Genomic DNA, 12,665 nt, shown 5'->3' on the forward strand with positions numbered 1-12,665 from the left:
TATTTCTTTATTCAATTATTTCTTTGTCATTTGATCACATTGTTAGTCTTTGTGTTTCCTCCTCTTCTGGTTGTTCAAAACATGCTGCGTAACATTTTAAAACATACAGATGCAGATTTAAATGTTTATCGGTGCTTACACCAGGCAATGAGGTTTGAGGGTTTCTTAATCTAAAATCACAGTAGTTCACATGCATTAGTGGCACCTCAAAGCTAACTGCCATTATTCATTCTCCATTTAATTGACACATGATTTTTTTTTTTTCCTCCAAAGGATTAAATTCAGCTCAGAGATAACTGTCTATGAACCATTTAACTGTCATTTTAATATGCTACTTAACATTTAAACCAAGCACTCATGGTCTCCCAGACCGCTAATTGATGTAGTTTCATCCCTTTATGAGACAATATATCTCCAACAGAGGGAAATGATTAACAATGATGAAAACTATTCATGGATTTCTTTTCCTTTTTTTCCCCAGAAGTCTCCTATGAATGAGGGTTTCAAACTCGACATTTGCTATTTTTTTTTTTGCATACTTTATACGAAGCTCTATGTAAAGGTTACCTAAACATACAGGTTTTTATAACAGGTGCAGTTATCCTGTATGTACGTGACACCCATTAGCTTTGGGGGGGCTAATAAAACAGGAGATTTACTGAACAATAAATTGTTTTCTGCAGGATTCAAGGTTCTGTGAATCTTAGTCACATGTTAAACTCATGATGTGCCGCAGTCTGACTTAAGGATGTAGATGGCCTCATGATTAATATGAAAATTAGGGAGATGCAGGTACCTGAACTAATCAGTTGGTCCTTATTCAGGCTGGGCCAGCGTTCGTAATGTTGCCATTTTTCATGTGTCAGCTCTGGTGCAGGTTACCAGGAATCGGATGCTCTTCTCTCGTTATCCAAAGGTGTGAATGGAGAGCCGGCCAATAAGGATTGAGAGGAGAGAAGAAAGAGAAAATAAAAAGGGTCGGGGAGAGGAAAGGGAGCTGCTGTAGCTGCAAGCTACAAATACTGAATTTAAAACGATATCAGAGGTCTTAATGCAAATATAAACTCTGTGCTCACCCCTTAATTATTATAGACATGTTTGGCCTTTTTAGAAGCCGCTTTATTGCAATATTATGGAGTTGTTAACAAATACTACTGCGGGTAAAAATACATTGTTTAGACAGAAGCCTCTCTGCTCCCAGCGTTACCAGGAAGCATCAGAGACAAGATGAAACACTCCATTCCCACTACAGGCTGAGGGCAAATTCACTTTTGGTCCCCAATTATGCTAAAAAGAGAAAAAAAAAAAAACGATCTTCAGCTGCAAGAACGTTTTGTTTCATAACGAGCCGGCTAGGAATCACTTGTGTTCAAGCAATGTTTTAATTCCTTCCACACTGAAGAGGCTGTGAAATTTAGCAGTGAATGACTTTATGTTTCTCATTATTTTCAGGCAAAATGCACTGCTTTTGAAAATGCATTAGCTCTATACGCTTGGTTTACCTTTTTAAAGAGTTCTGCATAAACCACCTTGAACATTTGGGACCTTTTTACGGATGATGCCTGTTAATTGTACTGAATAATAGAATAAATAATAGCTGTTGGTTTTTCCATTACATACCATTCTTTTCACACTTTCATGGTAATGTAATTTATAATATATGCATCGTGCTTCTAAGAAGGTAGTCGGATAGACACCTTCAGTATCCGTCATTAGTGCTCCCTTACCTGTCAGGGCATCTCCCTGCACTCAAAAAAACAACAACATTGCACACCTCGCAAGGTGTCTTTGTGTTCAAAGTGTGCTGCAGCCATAGGTTCTATCCTTCCTACTAAGGGCTGCATTCCCACAGTCCCTCCGGTGTGTCCTGTTGGTTCCTGAAGTTTTGCCTTGCTGATCATCCTATGATTAAAGTGCTCCATTGTCTTTTGCTCGGGCATAGTGTGCGCTGCTTTTTCATACGAGATGAGAGACTACGCTCGTCGGTTTGACAGAGGCGAAGGCAATTCAGCCTGGGTAGCTTGGCTGTGTAATTGGCGAACTCTTGTTCCTGTGGGAAAGGTTATTGCAGAGCAAACCGCTTTCAATGACCAATTTTCACAGGGATTGTCGAAAGTTAGGTCAAGGTTTGGGAACGCAATAATATCATTTAGAGCCATTACGATCATTATTATCTATGTGACATCAGCCAAAGGTAGACTGGCCGTGTAAATTCTTCGGCTCTTTGAAATATGTTTGCACTTCCAACTAGATATGTGGGATTTAGTCTGAAGGTTTGTAAATGGAGTAATTCTCCAGAGAGGAATAACATTTCCATTATACTTATGTTTTGAAGTAGCATTAACTCCCCAGATAGCCAGTTTTTTTTTTTATTAAGGCAAATTCTCTCTATTTTTGTTCAATCTATGTAAAGGTGGATCTGTCTCCTGCACTGATGGCTCGTATCATCCTGGACAGGTTCCTTCAGGGCCTGGAGGGTGGAATGCGTGAGTAACACTTTTCCATTTCCCACTCTGTCCTTTCTATCATTCCCCCCCATCAGTCTTAATTGTAGCACTTTGTCTTTTGAATCTCTTTTCTGTTTGAGTCCCAATTCCAGTTATAGCTGCTGTATTTTCAGCCTGTCCGAGCCTAATGAGAGACAGACCACATTTAGTACTAGCTGCGTCCCAGGGCACATGACTGGCAATTAAGCACTGGGAGGACCACCCACCTCTCAACTGCAGTGTGGATCAATTCTAGCTCACCTCATCAGTGTTATTTATAACACCGCTGATTTCCTTCCTCACCCTCCTTCATCCCCCAATGCATCCATCTACCCTCTACCTTCTCTCCTTCCCTCATCCCCTTCTCTTTCTCCGTCCCTGCTCTGGCCTTGGCCTTCAAAAGAAACTGAGTTGAGGAAAAGTGTGGCAGAAAAAGCAAACTATTTCTAGGTAGCGCTGATGGACATGCTGCGGGGGGAAGAAAAAAAAATAATTCCAGATGCAAATATTTTTGTTGAACATGTCAAAGACAATTTCCAGATATTGTGTGAGTAAAAATAATCCATGTACATTCTGGTTAATATCTTTTTCTATTTTCCTCTCTAGTACTTTCTTAAGTCATCTTCTGTAATCATTTTTGGCCCCAAAAACTGCCAGTTTTACCTTTTTACATGTGACGTTTGTTCATTCATACAAAAACACAGGAACTCCCAATATCACATGCATACATGATTCCATAACATTTCAATAGGCCTATGCTTAGGTGTGTGTGTGTGTGTTTATGTGTCTGTGCAGTAGTCAGTGCTTTGAGAGTGAATCGCATGATGTCAAAAAGACGTGATTCCAATTTAATCAAGAAAGAGATTAAAGTGGATGTGTGTTATTTTCAACTTCGCCACAGCACAGCCATTCGTCAAAGTCAAAGATGTGATTGCTTTGGACCCACCGTTATCCACTGCCTGTCAAAATACTAGTCTGAGCAGCTTGTAGAACAGGGCATTCATCCAGGAGAAGCACTCCGTCTCAGATAATAGCACACTGCGTCCCACCATCTCCATACAGTGAAAACATCCTATATTATTGCCCAGAATAGATTTGCAGCTGATGAAACTTCCTGGATGATCGTTGTTTAATTTCAAAAAAAGAGTGTTGTAACCACGCGGTATCTCAGTGTTTGCAGGCTTGTGAGTAATGTCATGGTCGTGGTTCTTCTTCTTGTGGAAAGTGATCCCACGGAGGCTAGATGACTGTTACAGGATAATCATAGATCCAAATCAGCCTAACTACGCCTACACGCTATGAAAAAACACGAGCATTTAGATCGATTAATCTCTACTGTTTCTTTCAGGTAATATACTGTAGTTTGACTCCTACCTACTATTTTCAAATGATGATGTCATTATGCTGCTCCTTCCCAATGTTGCCAGCTGTGAAGCCGGTTGCTTTGAGGGTGACTTTTGTTTTGACAGAGCTCCTCTGCACTCTCTCCGTGAACTACTTGGCCTTTTTGCAAATGAATTGCCGTCCACATGGACTGTGCGGTCAAATCGTCCGATCTCCCTGTGTGTATATTAGACTCCAGTAATGTGTTTCCATTATTAAACAATGCAAGGATAATTGTCTTTGGCTGGCAATTAGCTAACAGGTTGGTTCAGTGCTATTGTCAGGTATATCCGTCATGCCCCCCTCCAGCCCCAGACTGCGCTCCAGTGTGCTTGTATGTGTGTGTGTGTATTTGTGTGTTTTTGTCGGACTCCAGAGGGAGGGCGGGCAGGCACATTGCAAAGATCAATAGACTTCTATATAAGGGACATTACCCCCAACTGGGTGAGTGGCTTGCCTTTGCCTAGCACCATCGTTTTTTTTATTCCCCTTCTCTGTCTCTTTGCATTTAAGAGACACAGGAATGGGGCCTTTGGGACTGTGGAATATATGTACAATCAGTAGTGCTGGATCAATACAGAGTTTTAAATTGTTTTCTGTCCTTTCCTTGTTTTGTTTTGCTTGCTTGTTGTTGCCCCACCCACCTCCACCCACACCCCTGCCCTCCCTTCACACTAGCTACACACACCACCATCACCTTTCCTCAACATGACAACACCACCAACAAGCCCCCTCCCCCCTCTCCTTGCAGCAAAAGTATTGGAGAGAGCATCAGTCAAGCAGAATGAAAGACTATCTGGTGGCGCTTGTAAATAAATCAATACATTCAAAGCAGTTTTATCACGTATTGAATATGATATCAACATCCATAATGTTCCTTGTCTCATGAAACGGACTGGGCAGCAGGGGAGGAAAGGTCACGTGTGCACTTTTACACCGTTTATATCCACTATTTTCAGGTCACTGAAAGCTGCACTTGATATGATTTTTAGGGGGAAAAAAATCCAGCAATCTGAGCCAGTTCAGAGAGCTGCGATGTTTATGCTAGAATTCCTCTCATGGTTTTTGGTTATGGACTAATGTCCCGAACATTAGACATTAGGTGTCAATTAAGTTTATGAGGCACAAGTAAGGCACCGTATGAAAATATTGAATTTGATAATAAAACAGAAACACAACTAAGGTAGTAAAACGTTATTTTTTTATTATTACTGTTAAATCTATCATTATGATCAAATCGTATTTTAAGCTTTCAGATTGATTCATTATACATTTTTTATTTTTTTGTACACCGCTGTCTTCTTTTTTCTAAAGTATATATCCATCCAACCATTATCTTTAACCGTTTATCCTGTTCAGGGTCGCGGGGGGGGGGGGGGGCTGGAGCTGAGGCAGGGTGCACCCTGGACAGGTTGCCAGACTATCGCAGGGCTAAAGTATTTGTGATGATAACAAAGTTCAATTAAATTGAACTGATTTGTTTGTTTCATTTTGTTTAAAAATGATATATGAAAAAAACCGATACTGATATCACTGGATTGCAAAGTAATAGAAATAATGCCGTAACCAAAATTAATTGTAATGCAACAACAATTATATTTTAAAACATTTGAAAATGTTTACGCTGACAAGAAAGCTGTTTGACATGGACCGATATCAAGTGGATTTAAACCAACGTGTGCACAATGTGTGTCTCAGCCGATAAACACTGTAAATGGTAGTTGTACTGTAAACGGCCTTATTGCCATGTCTGTAGATACTACCTCGTATTGCCTCACATTGGGGGAGCTCCTGCTCTTTCTTTCCCCCCTCCTGCCATCTCTTCATCTTTCTCTCTGTTCCTCCTTTGACAGGAGTTGATGTGCCTCTAGATTTAGACACTTTTTTTGAGGAGGCAATTTTGCTAGCTATTTGACCTTTTCCATTTTCCCAAGGCCCAGCTCCAGATTAGATTGCTGCTCCATGTTTTGTAACTATGTGATTCGACTGCCTTCAAGATTTATTGTCACATTCCTTTACAGAAGCCTTGTGCGCAAGGTTATAAATGTCCCGTGTTTGATGTTAACACTGTGAGAATGTTAGTGTCTACTATGATCCTTTGGTTCCTTGACAGAATTCATAATAGCTTCAGTGTTTTGCAGATCATACGTGTTGATAACTGAATATTGTATTATGTTCTATCCAGTCAAATCTCTACTTTCGTATCCACTATGGTTGTAATGGTTCCTCCTCTCTTGTCTTCAAGTGCTCCTCTCTTCTCTCTCTCTCACCTCTCCGCTATGGTGGAGCTGGTGTGTATATGCAGCTCTTTCGTTTTTCAAATAAGGAGCGCAAGGGCCACTTCATTAGCAAGAAGGGAGGGAGTAAGGAGGCAAAGGCAGGATGAGTGTTTCTGTGCGTGTGTGTGTGTGTGTATGTATGCAAGGGGTGGGTGCAAGGGAGGTAAGCAGCAGCGTGGCACTTCACTTGACAAGTATACTAATTACTCCTTTTCAGCAGAGAAGCTCCAGTCAGCCTCTGCCACAGTCTAATGGCCTGACCTAGGAAGCCTCTCTCCATAGCAGAGCCTCCCCAGATCTACTATTACTCCTGCTACACACACACACACACACACACACACCGGAATGTAGAGTCTCATCTCACTGCTATCAGGGAGAATCAGGTGGAAGCAGATCAGTTCTGCCCCAGTAACCTCTTCAGGGACTGAGCTCCTCCTGCACAGGAGATACCACCTCATATCATCAACTAGCACCTACACACCACCACAGATATTTAAAAAAAAAAAAAAACACACACACATTTTTCCCCTTCTTCTCATCTCCCACTCTCTCTCTCACTCTCTCTCTCTCTCTTTCTCATCTTCTGTTTTTTTTTTCAATACGGGAGGATAAATTTAAAAGGAGTAAATTGGAAAATCAAATGAGGGCTTTAGGCAGCCGCAGAGATTTGCAGAGCTGTCCGCCAGCGTCGCAGAGCCTCATCCATCATGTCCCACAAGTAGTCAATTCCTCTAGTATCTGTAAATGTTTTCAGATATTAGCCAATTTATATGCTCCGAGATTCATCATGGAAAATCAGCTTTAGCGGCGCACATTATCAGGACCTGTCTCCCCCTTGCTCCATGAAGTTTGATGAACGAGTGCTCCTCCACAGCTCAATGGCTTGTGCATGGGGAGTGTGGGGGGGTGGGTATATAGAGGAAATGGATATGCCCCCCCCCCCCCACCCCACCCGTGGAAAAAAAGTGGGGTTTTTAATTAATAAACAAACTTGCTCATCAGTGTCAGGGGCAATAACAATCGTCATCCGTTATTGTTTATTACGGTCCTCCCTCAACAAATGTTGCTATCTAATGAGGTTCCTCAACATTTTTTTGTGGTTTGAGATAATGACTTTTACACCCTCGTGGAGAAGGGAAGAGTAGTTACAAATGACACAAGTATGCAATAAGAAAAAATGCCAAGTTTATGTTGCCGTTACCTTGCTTTATGTAGTTTATCTTGTTTTGGAGTTGCATATGAAAACAGGCTTGTGATTTGTTTACACTCCTTGTTTTCTTTAGCAAATCCCAATGGAGGCGTAGCGTTTCACATCTATTATTCTCCTTTTCTCTGTTCTTCTCTGTTCAGATGTTGACGGTGTGATATAGTGCCTTAGTCAGAATTTATACCAACATGGGACAATTACAGTAAATTTGGTGAATGTTTACAAGGTGCAGAGTCGTGCTGCAGGGCTTTGTTCTCTGTGTCTGGTGTTCTTCAGATTATGCTTTTTATTTTCCTGCACATGTTTTATGTGTGCGTCTGTGTGTGCCTTGAGTCTGTGTATTTAAAGAGCGTGTGTGTGTGTGTGTGTGTGTGTGTGTGTGTGGCAGAGAGGAGCTCAGGGTGTCATAGAGGAGTGCTGCCGTGCAAGGCGGGGGCGTCTTTAATAAATGTATGCTGATGTTGGAGGCTGCAGCGATGCGAGGGATGCAAGAGCCCTGTTGTTATTTACTGCTGTGTTTGTGCACGGCAGCGAATCCCGGGCCTGCAAATGGCATTACAGCCCTGTGATGAATGAGCATTAGGGTAAACTCATTTTAAAAGCATCCTGATTTATTAGCGGCCTGGCCTTCCATTTTCATCAGGTCAATGCTTGGCTGAAATTCCACAATGTCAGCGCCAAGGTCACCTCTTTATGGCTATTTTTAACCCCATCGCTCAAAAAGAGCAGGAGGAAGGGATCCTATCACTTATTATGGCCATCTACCAAAAATGTCAAACCGCTGGAGAGACACGGAGAGAGAGAGAGGGGCAGAGAAGCCTGGGCCTGGAAGTGTTTGTTTGTGTGTGTTATGTGAGAGACCAAAATGTGGTGGTGGTCAACCCCCAATTATGAGCGCTAGTAAGACAAGAGCTTTAATGGCTGCCGTTTGCCTTCGGGGAGGTTTATTACACACTACTGTTTTGCAGAAGCAGCGTCAAATCTATAAAAGGACCATTAGGAAGAGGGAAAAAATCAATCAAAATGCCATTAAAGTGGAATAAGTTGCCAATATTGCTGATGTGGTTGCGGGTCCTTTGATTTTCCTTCAGATTATTAGGCACAGTCGAGTAGTGACTTTGTTAAGGGAAACCAGTGTTGTTGGGGAGTAATATGTCTCCTGGCTTCATAAAGTTTGCTGCCTCATATTTCCCGCTTTATTGATTATCCATTATCATTTGTCATGAGGTGTCCTAACTCAAGGGGAAAATATAACCCTCTTTCTTCTCCGCTGCCTGCACTGCACAGGAGCCTGGTATGGATCTGCGTGTGAAGGTACCAATCTCTGAGAAAAATGAGCAAAGAAATAAAGCACCGCGCTGTGCCTTGCAGCTCTAAGAGGGAGTGTGAGGTTATGGGGTGGGCTGGGGGGGGGGGGGGGGGGAGAGACTGAAACAGGAAAAAAAAAAAGGAGGAGAGGTGGCAGAGAAAGATGGGAGACAAAGAAAAAGAAACAGAAAGAGAGTAGGGAGCACTGAATGCGCTTTGTTCTTCTTCAACACTCCTCCCTCTTTATTTCATCATTTAAGGTAGATGAGGGATCACGGCACTGTTCGTCCACTCGGTGATGGTTTTCTCAGGGAGTGATGTCTATGAGAGAAATGCAAAGGGAAAGACGACTGAGAAGAAAGGTCTTAAGGGTTTCCAAATGCATTTCTATTAATGAAATGAATTGAAGAAACACTCAATGATCCAATCAGTGTTTGTAAATGTACACCCAAGTCTTGTCCAATTAATTCCTTTTTCATTTAGGGGTTTTTCAATCTCTGTTTTTATCCATTTTCTATAAATCTCCACATAAGCTGACTTGTTTTTAACAGTTCTATACGGTGCACAGTTTATTAGATGAGCTTGGAGATCTCTGTGCAGTGTTGGTACAGGCACCATTCATGCCTGAAATGTGAATAGAAACATTCCTTGTATTGTCTGCAATGCTGCAAGTCTGTCAGGACCATGTATCACTAAAATGGCGCGCCTCAACCATTTCGTCACACAATGATACAATCCATTTAATCCAAATCTTTTTAAGAAATGATTTAAGGATTTTTTTTTTTTTTTGCTGTTGCACTACCAGCGAATCAATCCGGCAGGCTTTCCTCTCTGATTTATAATGTTAGTAGAGCAAGAATGAGGATGAGAGATGCAGAATAGTCAGCGTTCATAGCATAGATAAACTACATGGGGCTCCTGTGCTCTGGACTGAAACATTTATCTATAGAAAATCTGTATAGACACCAAGCAGCCATCTAATGGACTAGTGTGGAAATACTGCACTAACAGTGGCGTGGTGAATTACAGCGTGTCAAGCCTGTCTTTCCTCTGTATATTATCACCGTTTGCTCTCAATTCAATGCAGCAATTATGATATCATTTTTTTTTTTACATTTATTTATTACACAAGCTACAATGTTCTACGTGATTTGTGTGTAAATATTAATATATTTTTGTAATTGTTTCTCTCCCTCTCTTGCCTTCGTGTTGTTCTCAGCCTCTAAAACCTTCCTCAGCGGCATGCTCAAGGAGCCGACGTTAATTCCAGACCAAATTTTGGCCAAAAACATCTACCAGGTAAGTGTTAACGTTTTAAATTGAAACAAGAAATCATTTAAATTGTTTTGTGTCATGGAGTGATTTTTAATTACTTCAAATCAATTTTTATAACATTTTATTAAGTTTGCTGCCCTTTTCCATGTAACTAATCCCCTCGCTTAGGTACAGTGACTTTTTAGGTGTTATTGAACCACCTGGCTGACAGACGGCATCAGCCGCTCATGTTTGCTGATGAGGTCACGTGAGAGCCGGCGGTCATGCCTGCCAATCTGCCAGCATCTCCTTGTTTTTCTCCTTTCCCGGCACTGTATGGGCTTCCTTCCTTCACCTCCCTTCCACCCACCCACTCTTTTTCGCACGCCATAATATTTCTTCCCCCTCTTTTCAGTGCACAATAAATGACTGCTGTTATGGACCGCTGGTAGACTGCATCAAACAGTATCCTATCCCATAAAATTTTAAGCCTGAAATTGACGAGGAGCTATTGAAGGGGATGAGATGTGTCTGGCTTCACCTGACATAAAAGTTCTGCTTCACAGAGGAAGTGTTTCATCCTGCCCACAATCACCGGTACAGCGGCTGGAAGGCGATGGAGGGAAGAGGAGGAGGAGATGATTGGCTGATCTGAATGCATCTCCATGTGCACACAGTGGATCAGACCCAATGTTCTATAATACAAGCACAAAAAGAAGATCATTCATAAGCCTTAATGTCCTTTTTAATTAAATTTAGTTCTGATCATTCTTATGCCGTTCAGCACCATGGAGAGTTCTGGGCACACAGTCCAATTTGAACTATTAATTTTGAGTTTTATTTAGTTTTTTGCACTCCATATATTTCCTTCCCTTTCTTTGCCCAACTATAAATACCCCTCATTATCTAACAGGGGCTTGGCCTTCACTATAGGGGCAGAATTGGAGTCCAAGCTATTTAGGGGCAAGCAGCTGGGTAGCAAACCAACTGTTTCCTGGGGGAGGAGACTTATTTGAATGAGTGTACATGGGTACGTCTGTATATTATTGTGTCTGTCCAGGCTTTCTTGTGTGTGGTGGGGCTGGGTTCTGTTCATAGCCAGTCAACCCTGTCCCGCCCTGCCCTCCTTCCACCCCCCCCCCCCCCCCCCCCCCTTTTTACCTTTCTTTGGGTGTCCTCTCGTCAGTGTCAACTTAGAGTCAGTTACTCTGCCACAGAGAGTTCATTATAACCACCCTATTATGTGGTTTGAAAGAGCTCCATCCTCACATGAGAGGGATGCAGTTGAGTCAATCATGGTATGTATGTATGTATTAATTAAATCCATTCTGAGAGATTGGTGTTTGTTGAGGGCAGCATATTGGCCTAAGAGCTTTTCTCTCTCTCTCTCTCTCGGAAAAAGCCAGTTTTGAGATACGGCCTTGGTAAATGCAGAATACCTCTCTGTGGCATCAAGCAGCATGTATTCTGATGCAAAATGGCAGTTATTCTAAAAGCATGCAGGCACTCTATGTATTTTGCCAAATTGGCATTTGTTTCTTCCTCATTAAGGTAATGCACTTTTGGAGATTTTTTTTTTGTGAAAGCAGATTAAGGTTGAACTAAAATCTTTGATTGGGCTCTCTGTACATCAGCAGAAAGAGGATTGGCTTTCACTTTGCATAGGAAGCCAAGAGTGGAGAAAAAAAACAGATTCTTAACTTTAGCTGATGTCAAACATGCACAGTTGAGCTCACATCACCTCACGTCTCTGCACTGATCCCGTTACCACTGCAAACTACATTGTACCTATAAAGTACCGCTACTGCTACATGTTGGAATCCTTGACTCTCTCTTCTCAGCGCTATTGGCCAAGAGCACGAGGTGCTGCTCTGTGACAAACTGAAGGAGAGGAACCTTTCCTTCCTCGGTAAGGCGTGTCTTGACCTTCTCATTATGTTTCTAAAGTCAATCTGGTCATGGCAGTGTGTGGACTTTTTGTAAGTTTAGTAAAGGACGGCCTGAACACGACTGATGCAGTGGATGTTATCTCTTATTGATTTGCTAACAACCAGAAGCCGCTATCAAATATCCCTGGATGCTGATGCACCGGCATACAATGAATATTTATAGACTAAAAGCTTCAAAGGTAGCTTTAATGTTTTGTCAGGTTGCTGTTCAGTTTTTCAGAGTTCGGAGCCAATTTTTTCTAAATGGATTTTAAAAGGCCAGGTTCTTTTTCCATATTATCTTGGTACCATTAAGAGGACCATTTTTTTCCCAATAAGTTTTTCGGGAGCTTTATTTATATATAGGAGTCGTTTTTGGTTTTTGGTTGTAGTTTCTAATATTTTAACCAAATTATACTTTTGTTGTCTTAATATCTTCTACTTTGCTAACACCATTATCTTGTTCCAACGATATTAAATCAAGGTAGAGTGTCCAGGTGTGAAATTGTGAAACGGAATTTTTAGCCCCCGTCCCACCCCCCCTCCCTTAGGTCAGATGAGTGATGAAGGACAAAAGTCATTCCCACTGTCATTAAGACCATATCATATATTTGAACCTGGAGTGCTGACCTTTCTTCAGAGCTGTTCTAAAACTGTCAGAGTTCGGGTAGCACAAGGGCCACTCAGGCGGCCTCACCCCATCTGATAAATGGATTGGAAATAAGCTACCCAACAGCAGGGATGGCCCATTAATTTTAATCAAAGGTGATGTAAAAAGGCGATCAGAGCCACCTGACAATGTCAACAGCCCAGTAGGTAT

The 12,665-nt window shown here is 41.8% G+C and overlaps 1 protein-coding gene across 4 annotated transcripts in view; it reads left to right on the plus strand.

Moving 5' to 3' along the window:
• Nucleotides 1-12,665, plus strand: part of cdin1 (CDAN1 interacting nuclease 1) — a 53,304-nt gene that overhangs the window by 12,355 nt on the left and 28,284 nt on the right. For 3 of the 4 annotated variants that reach the window (XM_076108488.1, XM_076108489.1, XM_076108490.1), the window contains 4 exons: nucleotides 2,414-2,486; nucleotides 9,883-9,962; nucleotides 10,333-10,382; nucleotides 11,759-11,826. In XM_076108488.1, the coding sequence (XP_075964603.1) occupies nucleotides 2,414-2,486; nucleotides 9,883-9,962; nucleotides 10,333-10,382; nucleotides 11,759-11,826 (271 nt within the window). The remainder of the gene's footprint in view (nucleotides 1-2,413; nucleotides 2,487-9,882; nucleotides 9,963-10,332; nucleotides 10,383-11,758; nucleotides 11,827-12,665) is intronic. The other variant, XM_076108491.1, reaches the window with a different exon arrangement.

The sequence above is a fragment of the Anarhichas minor genome, unplaced genomic scaffold, assembly GCF_050575085.1.
Source record: "Anarhichas minor isolate MPS153535 unplaced genomic scaffold, ASM5057508v1 ptg000040l, whole genome shotgun sequence".
NCBI classification, from domain to species: Eukaryota; Metazoa; Chordata; class Actinopteri; order Perciformes; family Anarhichadidae; genus Anarhichas; species Anarhichas minor.